Source organism: Macaca nemestrina, chromosome 10 (assembly GCF_043159975.1).
Source record: "Macaca nemestrina isolate mMacNem1 chromosome 10, mMacNem.hap1, whole genome shotgun sequence".
Classification (NCBI taxonomy): domain Eukaryota; kingdom Metazoa; phylum Chordata; class Mammalia; order Primates; family Cercopithecidae; genus Macaca; species Macaca nemestrina.
In genome coordinates, this window is record NC_092134.1 from 140,392,067 (window position 1) to 140,410,973 (window position 18,907).

At 50.3% G+C, this 18,907-nt stretch overlaps 1 protein-coding gene across 5 annotated transcripts; it reads left to right on the forward strand.

Annotated features, from left to right (window-relative positions):
• The first annotated feature begins 26 nt into the window (after positions 1-26).
• TEX52 (testis expressed 52) lies at positions 27-8,973 on the forward strand. 5 transcript variants are annotated; one of them, XM_071072368.1, is made up of 4 exons: positions 27-162; positions 853-923; positions 1,682-2,232; positions 8,482-8,973. In XM_071072368.1, exons 3-4 carry the CDS (start codon positions 1,682-1,684, stop codon positions 8,774-8,776), a joined length of 846 nt encoding a protein of 281 aa, XP_070928469.1. In that variant the 5' UTR covers positions 27-162; positions 853-923; the 3' UTR covers positions 8,777-8,973. The 5 variants fall into 5 exon arrangements, 3 of the variants coding, with proteins under 3 accessions (XP_070928469.1, XP_011743757.2, XP_070928470.1); XR_011609456.1 differs by lacking the exon at positions 853-923 and adding an exon at positions 8,096-8,171 and having other exon boundaries at positions 43-162; positions 1,682-2,402; positions 8,482-8,609; XR_011609455.1 differs by lacking the exon at positions 853-923 and having other exon boundaries at positions 43-162; positions 1,682-2,402; positions 8,482-8,617.
• The last annotated feature ends 9,934 nt before the right edge of the window (positions 8,974-18,907 follow it).

The window sequence follows — 18,907 nt, forward strand, 5'->3', positions numbered from 1 at the left end:
AGCATCACCATAGCAACCCCAGGAGTAAACAATGGTGCCAGAAAGGGTTTCCCCACAAAGCCGCTCCTCCTGGCTCTGAGGCCCAGAAGAATGGCCAGTAGCCGGCAAAGATCACTCAGAGGGCCCAGTCACCCACCTCATATGGAAGAACCTTTCCTGCAGGTAGGGAGTGGCCCATCTCTGCTGCCTACATTTTTGTGCCCCACTGGGCTATAGGCTGTCCCCTATAGTGGGCCAGGCTTTCTTCTGGGCAGCTGACCGCCTGGCCCATACATTTTCTGCTGTCTTCCCCTTTTCATCCTATGATACTGGGAACCCAGAGCTCAGAACACAGAGGAGATGCCTTACTAGTGCCACGTCTCCCAGTCCCACCCACTGGGGGGATCTTGTAGAAACGACTTAGGGGCCCAAGCTCAAGAAACAGGAGGGTTTTTGCAATCAGAACTCAGAACTAAGTCCCTGGGGCCAGGCACAGTGGCTCACGCCTGTAATTCCAGCACTTTGGGAGGTCGAGGGGAACGGATCGCCTGAGGTTAGGAGTTTGAGACCAGCTTGGCCAACATGATGAAATCCTGTCTCTACTAAGAACACAAAATTAGCCAGGCGTGGTGGTGCATGCCTGTAATCCCAGCTACTCAGGAGGCTGAGGCAGGAGAATCACTTGAACCCAGGAGGCGGAGGTTGCAGTGAGCCGGGACTGCACCCTTGCACTCCAGCCTGGGCAACAAGAGCGAAACTCCTAAAAAAAATAAAAGTCCCTGGGGATGGATAGGAGGGAGAAGCATTTTAAAAGAGACACGTTTTTGTTGCGGTCAGGCACTGTGCTAAGTAAGGCCATTTCATTTCACCCAGCATGGTATGCCAAGCAAAAGCACAGACAGAAGGCTTAAGTCCCAGCTGTCACTCAGGCACCAGCACCCTGCGTGAGTTACCAACCCTTACTGTATCTTGCATTCCGCATCTTTGAGATGGGGACGATAGCAATACTTGCTCATAGAGTTGTAGGGGTTAAATAAGATGCATGTAAGTATTTAGCACAGCGTCAATATGTATTTGCTGCTGTTTATTTCATGGGGGGCAGGGTGCAGAAGGGGGAAGAAGAGCTGGCCATTCTAGACGCTTTCTGTACTAGTATTTTAATGAGGAGTGGGAGGAAAGCGTCAATGACAGAGAAATGAGTATTGAGAGGAGTCTGGGATGGGAAGACACCTGGCCCTATTTTCTGGAGAAGGACTTTCCTGGTATGTCACCAAGACCAGGAGCAAGTGAAGGTGGGCTGCCCCCCTTGGCATGGTAGGGGGCATTTCTCTTCGTGATTTCCTGAGACCTGATGTGCCCTCTAAGGAGCACGTTCCTGGGTGAGAATGTGGGGACACCAGAAGGGAGGAGGGAGGTGAAGGTAAAGAGCGAAAGCTGAGCACAGAGGGTGGGAAGTCAAAGCCAAAATATGGTTAATGGCAAGAAACCAAAAGATGAGTGACTGTGACAATGATATGGAGCAGCCATAACTGCTGCCTGGCGGGAGAGGGATAGAGATGTGGCCCTGCCAGGACTTCTGTGTCTTGATGAGAATCCTGGGCTGGCGGAGGCTGGGCCTGGGAAGGAGAGCAGAGTGCTTCGTCCACCTTTCTGCACCCTTGTCTGCACAACCTTCCCCAGGCTCCCTTTTGTCTCTCCCTAGATGGTCCAGGCCAGCGAGTCCCTCCCGCCCTCCCAAACGTGGGCTCAGCGTGAGTTCTTCCTCCCCAGCGAGTCCTGGGAGTTCCCTGGCTTCACCCGGCAAGCCTATCACCAGCTGGCCCTGAAGCTGCCGCCCTGCACAGATATGAAGTCCAAGGTGCGTCAGCGGCTCATCCATCCGTGGAAAGGTGGCACGCAGCACACCTGGGGCTTCCACACGTGGCTCGATGTGTGCCGCCTGCCTGCCACCTTCCCCACTCGGCCTGACAGGCCCTACGATAGCAATGTCTGGCGCTGGCTGACAGACTCCAATGCCCACAGACGCCCTCCCACGGAGCACCCCATCCCCCCTCCCTCCTGGATGGGGCAAAACAGCTTCCTGACTTTCATCCACTGTTATCCCACGTTTGTGGACATGAAAAGGAAGAAGCAGGTGATTTTCAGGACAGTGAAGGAGTTGAAGGAGGTGGAGAAGCTCAAGTTGAGGAGTGAGGCAAGAGCACCTCCACTCGATGCCCAGGGCAACATTCAGCCGCCAGCGAGCTTCAAGAAGTAAGACGGCGCCTCCTCAGGGAGCCCACCCAGCCTGCCCTGCCCTGCCCAGGTGACCCCTCCCTCTCTAGGGTTCCTGTTTCTAACTGGGACTCTGCCCTTCCCACCTCTGGTCATCTGAAAACCAAACTCTTTTCTGAGTGTAGCTGAAAGGACAAGGTGGAGACAAGGTAAGAACAGCGAGTGGAGGCACAGAATTTCACTAAAATCTGGGGGGACAGCTATGCAGGAGACACCTGCTAGGCACTGGGGATACGGAGAAGTGCGATTCAGTGCCTGCCCTCAAGGAGCTTTGCAAAGATAGCTATCAAAACAAGGCTACACATGCGAAGGGCTCAGAGTGTGAGACAGAGGGTGTTAAAGGAAGTCAGTTATTAATGTAAAGAACTGGAGTGAAAGTTGTAGCCTGAAGGCCTGGAGTGCAGTTCCAACCCCATGACCATGGCGAGGTGCCCAGCTTCTCCAGTCTCAGCTCCCTCACTGATGAAGAGGGGATCCTCAGGTACTGACCTCACTGTGGGAGGATAAATTGAGCTAGTGAATAGGTGGAAGAACTGAACAAAAGTTAGATGTTATGGCAGGGCACGGGTGGCTCACGCCTGTAATCCCAGCACTTTGGGAGGCCGAGGCAGCTGGATCACCTGAGGTCAGGAGTTCCAGACCAGCCTGACCAACACGGAGAAACCCCGTCTCTACTGAAAATACAAAATTAGCCGGGTGTGGTGATGGGTGCCTACAATCCCAGCTGCTCGGGAAGCTGAGGCAGGAGAATCACTTGAACCCGAGAGGCAGAGGTTCCGGTGAGCCGAGATGGCAGCGTTGCACTCAAGCCTGGGCAACAAGAGTGAAACTCCATCTCAAAATAAAAAAATAAAATAAAATAACAGTTAGATGTTATTACAGAAATTCAGGAGAGAAGGGTTGCCGTGAGCTGGAGTGTCCCTGCCACAGGAAGCCTTCATGGGGAAGTCAGGGTTCAGGCTGGAAGGGTGGAAAGCCAGCAGACAGCCAAAAGCAGTGGCTGAGGCCCTCCAGGCAAGGCTGAGAAGTCGGAGCAGAGTCAGGAACATGAGAGGAGCCGCTGTGAACCCCGCAGCTGCCGCTCCCGGCCACCCTGGGAACTCACGGATGCTTCCTCACTGTGTCCAGCCCAGGCACTAAGCATGCAAGAGTAACAAGATAGGGGGAAGGCAGTGAAAACGGAATGTCTCAAATTCCAATCCCAAGGGCATGACCAAAGCACTGGGGAGTTGGAGCAGGAGGCTGTGAAGATTTTTAATCTGAAAAAACAAAACAAAACAAAACAGACTAGGCACGGTGGCTCACGCCTGTAATCCCAGCACTCTGGGAGGCTAAGGCAGGCAGATCGCCTGGGGTCAGGAGTTCGAGACCAGCCTGGCCAACATGGTGAAACCTCATCTCTACTAAAAATACAAAAATTAGCTGGGCGTGGTGGTGGGTGCCTGTAATCCCAGCTACTCGGGAGGGTGAGGCAGGGGAATCGCTTGAACCGGGGAGGTGGAGGTTGCAGTGAGCTGACGCACCACTGTAATGCAGCCTGGGAGACAAGAGCGAGACTTTGTTTCAAAAAAAACAAAAAACAAACAAAAAAACAACGCCAAAGGTTGGTGACTTTGAGAAACCAGTCCCCTTTGTGGGGACCCAGGCTTCTCCCTGCCTCCTGCTACCCTTCCCTGAGGACTGCCGATTGCTGATAGGTGCTGACCCTGGCGAAGGGGAGAAAGAGCACTCCAGAGAGATTCGCAGTGGTGTGACAGTGCCAGGTGGTGTTCTAAACGCTTCTCTGTATTATCTAATCCCCCAGGACCTTCTGGGTAGAAACTGCCATTAACCCCCCCTTTTTTTTTTTTTTTTTTTGAGGCAGAGTCTTCCTCTTTCGCCCAGGCCGGAGTGCAGTGATGTGATCTCAGCTCATCGCAACCTCTACTTCCTGGGTTCAAACCATTCTCCTTGCCTCAGCCTCCCGAGTAGCTGGGATTATAGGCTCCTGTCACCACGCCTGGCTAAGTTTTGTATTTTTTTTTTTTTTTTTTTTTGAGACAGAGTCTTTGCTCTGTCACCCAGGCTGGAGTGCAGTGGCGCGAACTCGGCTCACTACAAGCTCCGCCTCCCGGGTTCACGCCATTCTCCTACCTCAGCCTCCCGAGTAGCTGGGACTACAGGCGCCCGCCACCTCGCCCGGCTAGTTTTTTGTACTTTTAGTAGAGATGGGGTTTCACCATGTTAGCCAGGATGGTCTCGATCTCCTGACCTTGTGATCCGCCCGTCTCGGCCTCCCAAAGTGCTGGGATTACAGGCGTGAGCCACTGCGCCTGGCCAAGTTTTATATTTTTTAGTAGAGATGGGGTTTCTCCATGTTGGCCAGGCTAGTCTTGAACTCCCGACCTCAGGCCCAACTCGGCCTCCCAAAGTGCTGGGATTATAGGTGTAAGCCACCATGCCCGACCTCATTAACCCCATTTTACAGGTGGGCTATCTGAGATGGACAGGTCAAGTACCTTGCATAGCCAAGTGTGGTGGTTCACGCCTGTAATCCCAACACTTTGGGAGGCCAAAGTGGGAGGATCGCCTGAGGCCAGTTCAAGACCAGCCTGGGGCACGATATGAGACCCTGTCTCCACAAAAATATCAAAAAATTAGCCAGGTGTGGTGGCACACACCTATAATCCCAGCTACATGGGAGGCTGAAGTGGGAGGACTGTCTGAGCCCAGGAGGTCGAGGCTACAGTGAGCCATCACTGTGCCACCACACTCCAGGCTGGGTAACATGGTGAGACCCTAGCTCAAAAAAAAAAAAAGTTCCCACAGCAGGTGGTTAGAGGGTCAAATGGCTCAGGGCCTAGCGTAGAGAAGGGGTTCAGTAGATTGTATCATTATTAGTATGGTATCTCCATGAGAGAAGGATCCTTGTCTCACATGTTTACTGTTGTAGGCCCAGGCCCTGGAGTTGGAGGCCAGGAATGAAGGAATGAGTCTCAGACAAGTCTCAGACAAGGAATGAGGTCCTGCCTCAGAGCAGGCAGGACACATAACAGGAAGTCATGTGCCATATAATAACCTTTTGGTCAATGACAGACCACATATACCACAGTGGTCTCATAAGATTATAATGGAGCTAAAAAAAACTCCTGCCTGATTATGTTGAAGTTGTCTTAACACTTAAGGACAATTCCCTCATTTTAAAAATAAATGTAGTGGACCGGTAATGGTGGCTCACACCCATAATCCCAGCACTTTGGAAGGTCGAGGCAGGCGGATCACTTGAGGTCAGGAGTTTGAGACCAGCCTGGCCAACATGGTGAAACCCTGTCTCTAATACAAATACAAAAATTAGCCAGGTGTGGTGGCACATGCCTGTAATCCCAGTTACTCAGGAGGCTGAGGCAGGAGAATCACTTGAACCCGGGAGGTGGAGGTTGTAGTGAGCTGAGATTGTGCCACTGCATTCCAGCCTGGGTGACAGATCAAGACTCCATCTTAGGAAAAAATTTTAAATAAATAAATAATAAAATAAAATAAAATAAAATAAATTTAGTGGCCGGGCGTGGTGGCTCACGCCTGTAATCCCAACACTCTGGGAGGCCAAGGCGGGTGGATCACCTGAGGTCAGGAGTTCAAGGCCAGCTTGGCCAACATGGCAAAACCCCGTCTCCACTAAAAATACAAAAACTAGCCGGGCATGGTGACGGGTGCCTGTAATCCCAGCTACTCAGGAGGCTGAGGCAGGAGAATCATTTGAACGCAGGAGGTGGAGGTTGCGGTGAGCCGAGATCACAGCCACTGCTCTACAGCATCGGGGACAGAGTCAGACTCCATCTCAAAATAAATAAATAAATACATAAATTTAGTGTCACCTAATCATGTAGTGTTTATGAAGTCCACAGTAGTATATAGTAATGTCCTAGGCCTTCACATTCACTCACTCACTCACCCACAGCAACTTCCAGTCTTGCAAGCTACATTCACGGTAAGTGCCCTATACACCTTTAAATCTTTAATCTTTTTTTTTTCAGATGGAGTTTCGCTCTTGTCACCCAGGCTGGAGTGCAATGGTACGATCTTGGCACCACTCACTGCCTCCTGTGTTCAAGCGATTCTCCTGCCTCAGCCTCCCAAGTAGCTGGGATTACAGGCGTGTGCCACCACACCCAGCTAAGCGAGACTCTGTCTCAAAAAAAAAAAAAAAAAAAAATTGACTCTGGGCCAGGCATGGTGGCTCATGCTTGTAATATCAGCACTTTGGAGGCTTAAGGCGGGTGACTCACTTAAGGTCAAGAGTATAGCCAGGAGTGGTGGTGCACTTGTAGTCCCAGCTACTCGGGAGGCTGAGGCAGGAGAATCACTTGAGCCTGGGAGGTGGAGGTTGCAGTGAGCCGAGATCGTGCCACTGCACTCCAGCCTGGGTGACAGAGCAAGACTCTGTTTCAAAAACAAACAAACAAACAAAAACAAAACAAAACAAAGAAAAGACTCTGGATCAGTCAGTGAGCACACTGAAGCATTGAAACTGTAGGGACCCAGAGGACTTCAGACATAGAATGAGATGTAAGCATGATCTTGTTGGGGAAATACAACATTTACATGTAAACCTAGCAGTTCTGAATCCTGGCAGCCCATTTTCATGACCTGGGGCTCTATTTATTTATTTATTTATTTATTTATTTATTTATTTGAGACAGAGTCTTGCTCTTGCCCAGGCTGGAGAGCAGTGGTGTGATCTTGGCTCACTGCAACCTACACCTCCCGGGTTCAAGTGATTCTCCTGCCTCAGCCTCCCAAGTAGCCGGGACTACAGGTGCCTGCCACCATGCCTGGCTAATTTTTGTATTTTTAGTAGAGATGGGGTTTCATCATGTTGGCCAGGCTGGTCTTGAACTCCTGACCTCAGGTCATCTGCCCACCTCAGCCTCCCAAAGTACTAGGATTGCATGTGTGAGCCACCGCATCTGGCCTAAGGCTGCCTTTTTTTTTTTTTTTTTGAGACGGAGTCTTGCTCTGCCGCCCAGGCTGGAGTGCAGTGGCCGGATCTCAGCTCACTGCAAGCTCCGCCTCCCGGGTTCACGCCATTCTCCTGCCTCAGCCTCCCGAGTAGCTGGGACTACAGGCGCCCGCCACCTCGCCCGGCTAGTTTTTTGTATATTTTAGTAGAGACGGGGTTTCACCATGTTAGCCAGGATGGTCTCGATCTCCTGACCTCATGATCCGCCCGTCTCAGCCTCCCAAAGTGCTGGGATTACAGGCTTGAGCCACTGCGCCCGGCCTTTTATTTATTTATTTATTTATTTGAGACAGAGTCTCACACTGTCGCCCGGGCTGGTGTGCAGTGGCACGATCTTGGCTTGCTGCAGCCTCCGCCTCCCAGGTTCAAGCGATTCTCCTGCCTCAGCCTCCCAAGTAGCTAGGATTACAGGTGCCTGCTACCACGCCCAGCTAATTTTTGTATTTTTAATAGAGATGGGGTTTCACTATGTTGGTCAGGTTGGTCTTGAACTCCTGACCTTGTGATCCACCTGCCTTGGCCTCCCAAAGTGCTGGGATTACAGGCGTGAGTGACCAGGTCTGGCCTAGAAGCTCTTTTTTTTAATGCTGAGGTTTGAGCCTCCCTCTGGAAATTCTAACTAACTGACCTTGAGGGCAGCCTGGGTAGGTTGTGTTGAAAAGCTCCCAGGGTGATTCTAATGTGCAGCCAGACTGAGAGCCTCTGCATAAACCAACAACAGCAAACAGGGGACTGTCTGCTGAACCAGGTGCAAAGTGTGTTGAGTCATAGAAAATCAGCCACTATTCAGCTGTGTTAAAAGAAACGAAAGTCTATTTCCTACTGTTCGACCCAATACCGCAGGCTTGCTGAGAAGAGGCAGTTACCCAGCGGAGCTGAGTTCTGTGGTCTTCCCACTGGCACTGCATTAGTGGAAAAGGTGAGACTTGAAGGACATTTAGAATCTGGATTGGGATCTGGATCATAATATTATATATAGTATGTCAAAAGAATGGAAGGCTTACTAGCCGAACATTATTTCACCAGACTAACGCCAAAACACACACAAGGTGCAGGCCATTGGGCATAGGTCAATACCCGATTAGGCGGAGAGACAGAAAGGATTCCCTGCCGCCTGATGGCTACCTAGCTTGTGGACAGCAGCATCACCCTTCCCCTTCCCCATCTCTCCACTGTGCCTGGATCTCTTCTTTGATCTCTCTGTTCTCTCCACACCCTTCTCCCCACAGGTACCGGCACATATCTGCTGGTGGGAGGTTCGAACCCCAGGGCCTCCAGCTCATGCCCAACCCGTTTCCCAACAATTTCGCCAGGAGCTGGCCCTGCCCGAACCCTTTGCCTCACTACCAGGAGAAGGTGCTAAAGCTGGTCTTGCTGCCCAGCGCACCCCTGAGCCAGGACCTCATAAGGAATTTCCAAACCCTGCTAAAGGACAGAACTGCCTCACCCCTCCACCACCTCTCCAAGGCACAAGCAAGCAAAACTCCAGCAAGGAAGAGGAAGAGAAGACCTGGGCACTCCTAGAAGGGCTTCCGGGTGGGTGGGGACGATTGCGGCACCCAGAGTCCCAGGCTCCAGTGTTCTCAATCAACGCTCCTTCAGCAAGAGGCCCTGCAGTAGCAAAAGGACTCTGGCATCTGCAGTACAGCCTCTCCACCATCCTCCCAGCCTCAAGCCACCTCTGTACCCCAGGCTATTGGAGACTCAACTGAAGTTCTAAATTGTTATATTTCTTCCTTGGAGGACTGTCATCGCAGGTGGGAGGACTGAGGCCAGGAGGCTGGGTAGAGCAGGGAGAACAGGGAGGGACTCCAGTTCCTAAGGAGAGGAGAAGTGGGAAGGAGTGTGTGTGTGTGTGTGTGTGTGTGCGTGCGTGCGTGTGTGTTGGGGTGGGGGAGGAGGCGCTGTAAGAAACGTGGATAAGAAGCTATCTCCACTCTCATAACCCATTAGGAATGAGGCTGGGATTGGTCAGGGTACAGAAAGCCTCTCAGGCAAAAATAACCACAATGCCACCGCCTCCCTGGACCATTTGATGTCTGGACAAAGACCAGACACAGCTGTGCTCGGTTGCAGGGCCCCATGCAGGGTTGGGAGGAGGAGAGGTCAGGTCAGGGCTGCTGCTGGAGAATGGGAGAGTCAGGCCCCAGGAAGGCTAACCAGGTCTCAGCAGAGGAACAAGAGTAGAACAAAGTAGAGCTTCAAGGTAAAAGAGCAGTCTCTCCACACCCTGTTGGGGTTACCTGTGGGGGGAAGGGTGTGGAGGACTTATGCCAAAAGAGCAGTCGGCCCAGAGGCCTTGGGCCTCAGCTTTTTCTATTAGGGAGTCGAAGACCAGGGGTAAAGTAGAGGCAGGCAAAGCAATAGTCAGAATGGTGTTGGCCCTGGCTGGGGTGGAGATGGTTGGGGAGGGTGATGGGAAAGCGGCTGGAGGGGAAGAAGCTGAAATGGTGGGGGCTCTACCTCACCTCCTCCCACCCCCATCACATCCCCACATTGATGGTCAGCACCTACTGAGCTTCTCTTGGCCTCCTGCCCACGGCCTCCTTTGTCTCCATTTCTCTCAAACCCTGCAGGCACCTGGGAATCAAGACACCACAGGGTTCTAGTGCTGCTTTAACCACTAAGCAGCAATGTGACCTTTGGAAAAGTCGCTATTCCCTCTGGCTTTCAGGTTCTTCATCTGCACAATGGGGGCCATTAGTTTATAAATAAATGGAATAAATACAAGAATAAATACAGTACAGGTGAAGGACCTGCAAAGTGTGTAGCCCACTGGCAGCCCTCCAGAAATGAAGCTGTCAATCATTGTTCATAGAATAAAAATAATAAGTAGATAGAATATTATGTTGCCAGAAAAAGAAATTGAGTATTGATAGATGCTACAGTGTGGATGAAATTTGAAAACGTCATGCTGAGTGAAAGAAGCCAGACACAAGCCACACACATATTGTATGATTTCACCTACGGGAGGTACCTAGAATAGGCAAATGTACAGAGACAGAAAGTTGAATAGAAGATATCAGGGGCTTGGAGGAAGGGCATGGGGAGTCACTGTTTTTTGTTTTTTGTTTTTGACAGAGTCTTACTCTGTCACCCAGGCTGGAGTGCAATGGTGTGATTTCAGCTCACTGCAACCTCTACTTCTTGGGTTCAAGCGATTCTCCTGTCTCAGCCTCCCGAGTAGCTGGGACTACAGGTGCCCGCCACCACGCCCAGCTAATTTTTTGTATTTTTAGTAGAGACGGGGTTTCACTGTGTTAGCCAGGATGGTCTCGATCTCCTGACCTCGTGATCCGCCCGTCTCGGCCTCCCAAAGTGCTGGGATTACAGGCTTGAGCCACTGCGCCCAGCCGGGAGTTACTGCTTAATGGGTACAGGGTTTCTGTTGAGGACGGTGATGAAAAAGTTCTGAAAATAGATAGTGGTGATGGCAGCACAACATTGTGAATGTACCACCTCATGCTGCTGATTTATATACTTATGAATGATTATAATGATAAATGTTATGATATGTATATTTTACAGATTAAAAAATTTTAAAAAGGAATACATGTTACAACATGGATAAACCTTGAAAATATTATGCTAAATGAAAAAAGCCAGACACAAAAAACCACATATTGTATGACTGCATTTGTATGAAGTGTCTGGAACATGCAAAGCTACAGAGCTAGAAGGTGAATGGATGCTTCCCAGATGCTGAAGGAGGGGAGAATTGAAAATATTTTGGAACTAGGTAGGGGTAGTGGTTGCACAACATTGTGAATACATGAAAAGCCACTGAACTGTACACTTTAAAATGGTAAATTCTGGGTTATGTGAATTTCATCTAAATTAAAAATAATATAATACATCGAACTCTTGTAGAGAGTTTCCTTCTAACACCACGTCCATAATTCTGTTACATGGTCCTTCTCTTTGCCCCTCTCTCCATGGTGTATGTGAGCGTATGTGGGATGGGGTGTGTGAGAGCAGAATTGAGGGGTGAAGGAGCATTTCCTTAGTTCTCCACGGGAATGCTGGGGCTCTGGGAATTTACCCATTCTCCTCACTCCGAATGAGGAATGAGTGTGGAAAGGAGTAGGTCTCTTTACATAGGATCCAAAAATGCCAAAGCTGGGCAGGCCATTAGAAAACAAGCCTTGGGCCAGGCGTGGTGGCTCACGCCTGTAATCCCAGCACTTTGGGAGGCCGAGGCGGGTGGATCACGAGGTCAGGAGTTCAGGACCAGCCTGAACAACATGGTAAAACCCCGTCTCTACTAAAAATACAAAAATTAGCCGGGCCTGTTGGTGCACGCCTGTAATCCCAGCTACTTGGGAGGTTGAGGCAGGAGAATTGCTTCAACTCGGGAGGTGGAGGTTGCAGTGAGCCCAGATCACACCATTGCACTCCAGCCTGGGCAACAGAGTGAGACTCTGTCTTAAAAAAACAAAAAGAAAACACGCCTAACGACCTCAGACTTCAGATGGCCCAACTGAAGCCCATCAAGAAGCGAGTTGCTCCGGACCACGAAGCCAGGCAGCCTCCCGGTGAGAGGACGGGAGGACGGGAGGACGGGAGGACGGGAGGGGTCTGCCGCAGCCGGGACTGCAAGGCCTGTGCTGTCATCTGCTTCTTGGGCTACTTGCCACCTTACAATGAGAGGCCCTGGGCATGGTTAGGGGGTCGGCAAGAAGATTTAGGGAGTGGGAGGAAGAAAGCTATTGGGATTCTTTTTTTTTTTTTTTTTTGAGATGGAGTCTCGCTCTGTCGCCCAGGCTGGAGTGCGGTGGCCGGATCTCAGCTCACTACAAGCTCCGTCTCCCGGGTTCACGCCATTCTCCTGCCTCAGCCTCCCGAGTAGCTGGGACCACAGGTGCCGCCACCACGCCCGGCTAATTTTTTGTATTTTTTAGTAGAGACGGGGTTTCACCGTGTTAGCCAGGATGGTCTCGATCTCCTGACCTCGCCATCCGCCCGTCTCGGCCTCCCAAAGTGCTGGGATTACAGGCTTGAGCCACCGCGCCCAGCCTCTTGGGATTCTTGAAAACGAGCTGCCTACTCTCTGGCCTGAAGCTAGGGGTGAGCGGACAGGAAGCTGCACTCACACAGGCTCCCGCCCCGGCAGGCTCTGCCCACCCGGAAGCTCCCAGCCTCAAGGCAGGACTTCACCCCACCCTACCACCTTCCAGCCCGGCTCTCCGGAGCAGCCTCTGCTCTACAGCAGGGTCCAGGCCCTCTTGTTTATCGGCCAGAGACACACAAGCAAGGCTTCTGGCGCCCCCTAGCTCCAGCAGGCCATGGGGGTCTACGGGGCAGCAATAGCAAGCACGCGACCTTCCGGGCCTGGGGACCCTCACGAGGCCATCCGCAGCCAGGCAGGTGCAGTGGTGCGCACTTGTAGTCCCAGCTACTTGGGAGACTGAGGCAGAAGGATCGCTTGAGCCCAGGATTTCCAAACCAGCCTGGGGAATATAGTGAGGAAAGAAAGAAAGAAAAAAAAAAAAAAAGAAAGAAAGGAAAGAAAGCAAGAAAGGAAGAAAGGAAGAAAAGAGAAGAAGAGAAAAGAAAAGAAACGAAACCCCAGCCCAGCCTACATACACTTGGCTGGCAACCAAGAACAACTTCCTTACTCCATTCCCACGAACAAATGAACCTAGAGGTCCTGAAAGCCTTTGGTGGGGTGGGGTGGGGGGATCTCTGGATCTGGATCTGCCTGAAGATCCACTCTTTCACCACAGCTGGAGTGCAGCTCTGAGAGAGAGGCAGGGGTGAAGGCATGGACACCCCTCTCCCCTACATCCTTCGCTCCCCAGGACACCCTGTGCCCTGCCGAATGCCATCAGCTTCATGGACAATAGTTAATCCCAGCAAAGGAAGTCTTCCCAGCCATTTCCGGGCCAACAACTCCCTTCCCTCCACCTCCCCCTTTCCAAGCCTGATCTTGGTGTCATGACCTAAGTTGCTGATGCAAGTTCCTGAGCTGCTGGGAGCTTAAGGAATGGCTGGGGCCAGGGAGTCTGAAAGCTGTGGGGACTGGGAACCCCTGGGGGATCATACAGGGCCACCCACGTTGCCAGTCATGCTCTGCCAGGATTGTCTCATCTAATTACCATGCCTCAAAAAGCCCCATAGCTGCTCCTTGAGATGACAAATCTGAGCCAAGATCCCCTCTGCAGACAGCTCCCAACTTACCTTCCACCTTCCCTAGGACCCTCCGGCCTTCATTTCTACTCATCGCTGCCTCACTTGCTAGGAGCCCCTTGTCTTCATGCCTCTTTTCCAGCACTGAGCCCTGTCCTTAGCTGTGCTGCCACTGAGCCGCACACATTCGCTTTTTTCATTACACAGTGTAAATAGCGGCTGCTGCCTACTTGCCATTGCAGTTAGCGGTTCCTGTGGCTATTCACATGGTTGCTCCACTTATGTTAGTCCCAAGCCAATTCATTCTCTGCCAGTCCCAGGGCAGAGCCTCATGAATGCCTCCATGCTTGTAAAGAATGTTGCTGCATCTTGCCATTGTCCAAATTCCAAGGTAGGAATTTCGATGTGTGGCTTCCCTTAGACTACCCTTATGTTTACTGGGTGTTTACTGAACACTGACACTAGGTATCATGACATGGTTCCCAAACAATAGTCAGTGACTTCATTAGTCTGAGTATCACTAGAAAGGGTAGGTTGTGTCCAAGGGTGCCACGTGCAGGCCCACAGCTTAGGCAAGGAGGAGGGAAAAAATACAGAGGAGTGGAACAGGAAATAAAAAAAGATAAACAAAGAGGGAGGTACAGGAGTGCTGAAGGTAGGTCCTATATGATTTCCATCTTGGAGATAGTAAATTGAGGCATATAATTTACTACTATTTATTGTTAATTTTTTGAGACAGGATCTTGCTCTGCTGTCCAGGCTGGTGTGATATTGGCTCACTGCAACCTCTGCCTCCTTGGTTCAGGTGATTCTCCTGCCTCAGCTTCCCAAGTAGCTTGGATTACAAGTGCACAACACCATGTCCAGCTAATTTTTGTCTTTTTAGTAGAGACGAGGTTTCGTCACATTGGGCAGGCTGGTATCGAACTCCTGACCTCATGTGATCCGCCCACCTCAGCCTCCCAAAGTGCTGCGATTACAGGCATCAGCCACCAGGCCTGGCCTTATTTTTTTTGAGACAGGGTCTGGAGTGTAGTTGTGTGATCTTGGCTCATTGCAACCACTACCTCCCAGGCTTAAGCAGTCCTCCCACTTCAGCATCCCAGGTAGCTGGGACCACAGATGTGTGCCACCACGCCTAGCTATTTTTTCGTATTTTTAGTAATGACGAAGTTTTGCCATGTTGCCCAGGCTGAACTCCTGGGCTCAAGAGGTCCTCCCTCTTTAGCCTCCCAAAGTCCTGGGATTACAGGTGTGAGCCACCGTGCCTGGCCTAGTTTACTATTTTTTGCTATTCTGCCTCATTTAAACTTCACACCAACTCTATAGATTATGTGTTATTTCATTTTTACAGATGAAGAAGCAAATGCCAGAAGATTAAGCACTTCACCCAAGGTCACCTGGCTAGTACAAGGACAGAGTTGGAACTCTTTTTTTTTTTTGAGATGGAGTCTTGCTCTGTCACCCAGGTTGGAGTGCAGTGGCACGATCTCAGCTCACTGCAACCTCCACCTCCCGGGTTCAAGAATTCTTCTGCCTCAGCTTCCTGAGTAGCTGGGACTATAGGCACACACCACCATGCCCACCTAATTTTTGTATTTTTAGTAGAGATGGGGTTTTGCCATGTTGGCCAGGTTGGTCTTGAACTCCTGACCTCAGGTGATCCACCCATTGTGGCCTCCCAAAGTGCTGGGATTACAGGCATGAGCCACTGTGCTCAGCCATGAATTGGAACTCTTGACCAGGCTCCTCTGAGTTCACCATGCCATGCTCAGGCTGCTTTCATCAACAGAGCCAAAGCACTTGACCTCTTCGTGCCTTGGTTTTGCCATCCATGAAATAGGAAAATCATCCTAGTGTCAGAAATATAAAATGTCCTTGTCTGGTAGCCTTTGGAAGATCCACCTCTTTGGGATGGCGGTGGGGAGGTGTGCTCTCCTGGCAGCAAGGGGTGCCGGGGGCCTCTGCTGGACTGGAGAACTCTGGAAAACAGCCTCATTCCTGTCTTCAGCACATCTGACAGGCCAGAGGGGAAAGCCTGAAATAGAACTGGCTGCCCTTCACCCTCCACGGGTTCAAGAGAGCTGTTTGTCTAGCTCTGAATAACCCATTCTATAAAGAATATTCCGAGAATTTCCTTATGTGGCAGGGCACTGCACTGGGTGATTTCACTGGGCCGGAGGAGCTCTCCTCTCCATCCCTAGCAGCAGAGACAAGAATGGGCACTATTCAGCCTTGAGGAATGAATGTTGAAAAGATGGAAAGATCTTTGAAGGCATGAACGGCTGTGACAAGGAAGGTGGGATACAGTTCATCTCCATCTCTGCTAGGCTTGGAGAAGAGAGGATGGACTTTGAATACAGCCACCAGGACTTAGATTTAAAAAAGAACATTCTGATAGAATTGAGAATAATTTGCTCAGGATAATGTCCTCCAGCTGCCTCCGTGTTGCTGCAGAGGACAGGATTTTGTTATTTTTTATGGCTCCATACTATTCCATGGTGTATTTTCTTCAGCACTTACTATCACCTGAGCTTATACATTTAGTTGTTCATTATCTACCTTCTCCATTAGAATGTGAACTCCACGAGGGCAGGGACCTCATCTGGCTCTCCACTGTACACCCAGGGCCTAGCTCAGTGTCCAGTACGTGGTAGGTGCTCAATAAATATTTTTCTGAATGAAAAGAAACTTCATCGGTGGCTCACGCCTGTAATCCCAGCACTTTGGGAGGCCGAGGCGGGCGGATCACAAGGTCAGGAGATGGAGACCACGGTGAAACCCCGTCTCTACTAAAAATACAAAAAAAAAAAAAATTAGCCGGGAGCGGTAGTGGGCACCTGTAGTCCCAGCTACTCAGGAGGCTGAGGCAGGAGAATGGCGTGAACCCGGGAGGCGGAGCTTGCAGTGAGCCGAGATCGCACCACTGCACTCCAGCCTGGGGGACACAGCGAGACTCCGTCTCAAAAAAAAAAAAAAAAAAAAAAAAAAAAAAAAAGAAACTTCATTCAGAGAAGAACCAATGCAGTGAAGGAGCCATATTTCACACTTTCATTTTTTTCTCTCAGAATTTCTGAACTCAGATCCATTCACTTCAGAGAATAAGACATTTTCCAAATGTCTTGGACGAGAACACGCTCACTTCTACTCCTAACAGTTCAGAATGGCTTAATCTTCCTGAATAGTTGGATGAAGTTTCTTCGCCCTCTGTCTCATTTTTAGAGACCAATGGAGTTATTCCTTGTTTTTTTTTTTTTTTTTTTTTTGAGACGGAGTCTCGCTCTGTCGCCCAGGTTGGAGTGCAGTGGCCGGATCTCAGCTCACTGCAAGCTCCGCCTCCTGGGTTCACGCCATTCTCCTGCCTCAGCCTCCCGAGTAGCTGGGACTACAGGCGCCCGCCACCTCGCCCGGCTAGTTTTTTGTATTTTTTTTTAGTAGAGACGGGGTTTCACCGTGTTAGCCAGGATGGTCTCGATCTCCTGACCTCGTGATCCGCCCGTCTCGGCCTCCCAAAGTGCTGGGATTACAGGCTTGAGCCACCGCGCCCGGCGAGTTATTCCTTGTTGATTAATTAATTTTTTTTTTTTGAGCCGGAATTTCACCCTGTCACTCAGGCCGGAGTGCAGTGGCGTGATCTTGGCTAACTGTAACCTCTGCCTTTCAGGTTCAAGCGATTCCCCCACTTCAGCCTCCTGAGCAGCTGGGATTACAGGCATGCGACACTATGCCTGGCTAAGTTTTGTATTTTTAGTAGAGAAAGCGTTTCACTACATTGGCCAGGCTGGTCTCGAACTCCTGACCTCAAGTGATCCACCTACCTCAGCCTCCCAAAGTGCTGGGATTAGAGGCATGAGCCACTGTGCCTAGCTAATTTTTTTTTTTTAATTCTCTGTTAGGTCAAAAAAATGATGAGGGGAGGAAACTGAGGTGTCATGGGCAAGGCCCGACAACCAACAGGAAGGTGCTGCAGGGCGGGTTCCTTCTGACAGCTGTAAGGTAGGGTCCACTCCACGCCTCTCCCCTGGCTTCTGGGGGTTTGCTGATCATCTCGGGTGCTCCCTGAATTGCAGACGCATCATCCCGATCTCAGCCTTCACATGGCGTTCTCCCCGTGTGCATTTCTCTGTGTCCAATTTCCTCCTTCTAGTAAGAGCGCAGTCATATGGGAGTAGGCTCATCCTAATGACCTCATCTTAACTTCACCATGTCTGTAAAGGTCCCATCTCCAAATGAGGTCACATTCTGAGGTACTAGGGGTTAGGGGTACATTTGGGGGGTGAAGGAAACAATTCAACCATACCACTTTCTTTCCCTCTAAATGGGGATTAGAATACAATCTTTCTTCATATAATTGCAGTGGTTGTGAAAGTGTCTCGAAGAGGCTTGGTTCCTAGAAGTTCAGTAGACATCTGGTTTGCCTGAATGTGCACATGCCTTGGAGCTGTCTGGGGTGGACTGCACCCTTAGGGAGCAGGGCTCAGGTGGGGTAATCATCCTGTGAGAGTCCAACACAGGTAAACAGGTGCTTGGCCAATGCATTTCTCTGATGGTGAAGAGGAAAGGCTGGAGAGAAAAATCTACTGATACGCCAGGGCTAGAAAAAGTCTGATACCAAGTGCTGGAGAGGATGTGGAACCTCAGGAGCCCCCGTGTGCAGCTGTCTGAGTGTGCACTGGTAAAAACACTCTGGCAATATGCCAAAAAGGCAAAGCTGTATATGGGACGTCCCAGCAATTCCACTCCTAGGTGTAGGTGTATACTCTAGAGAAATGCTGACACAGGTGCCCCAGGAGATGTGTGCAAAAATATTCACAGCAGCATTGTTTGTTAGACCTAAAAATGAAAAATAACCTCCATTTCCTCAATGTCATGCATGCATCTAGTGGAATACTATGTTACACAGCAGGTGAAGTCACTTAACTAGAGCTAGGCATATCATATGGATGAATCTCACTAACAAATATTGAGCAAAAAAGAGCAGACTGCAGAAGAATAAATACAGTGAGTAGGACAAAACCAATGATGTATTGCTTAGAATGCATATGGAAGTATTTGCATAAAGAATATAAAGAAGTATGGGCTTGATAAACACCGATTTCAGCAGGCGGAAGTGGAAGTGCACGGGGAGCTTCAACAGCTTATTTTTTAAACTGGTGATCAGTAAAGAGTACTGGTTATCTTACTCGTTATAACTTCTGTATATTTGAAATGTAACATTTTTTAAAGAGCCAGGACTTGAGGAGAGTCATGTAAAGGAGACTGAGATGCCAGGGACCATTTCTACTCGGGGGAAGATTCAGAGGTGTTCCTGCCATTCCCTGGAACCCAGAATCCAGAGTCAATTAGTTAAAGACTCTGACATCTGCTGGGCGCGAGGGAAGAGACCTAAGGAGGTAAAGCTAGGGGGATGGGAGGAGGGAAGGACACTCTCGTGCTGCCCCTCTCTGATCTGAATCCAGTTATTGGCCTGCACGCCAGCCCTGGGCTGCGGAGAAAACAGCTGGGCGGCCCTGGGAAGCCTGGGAG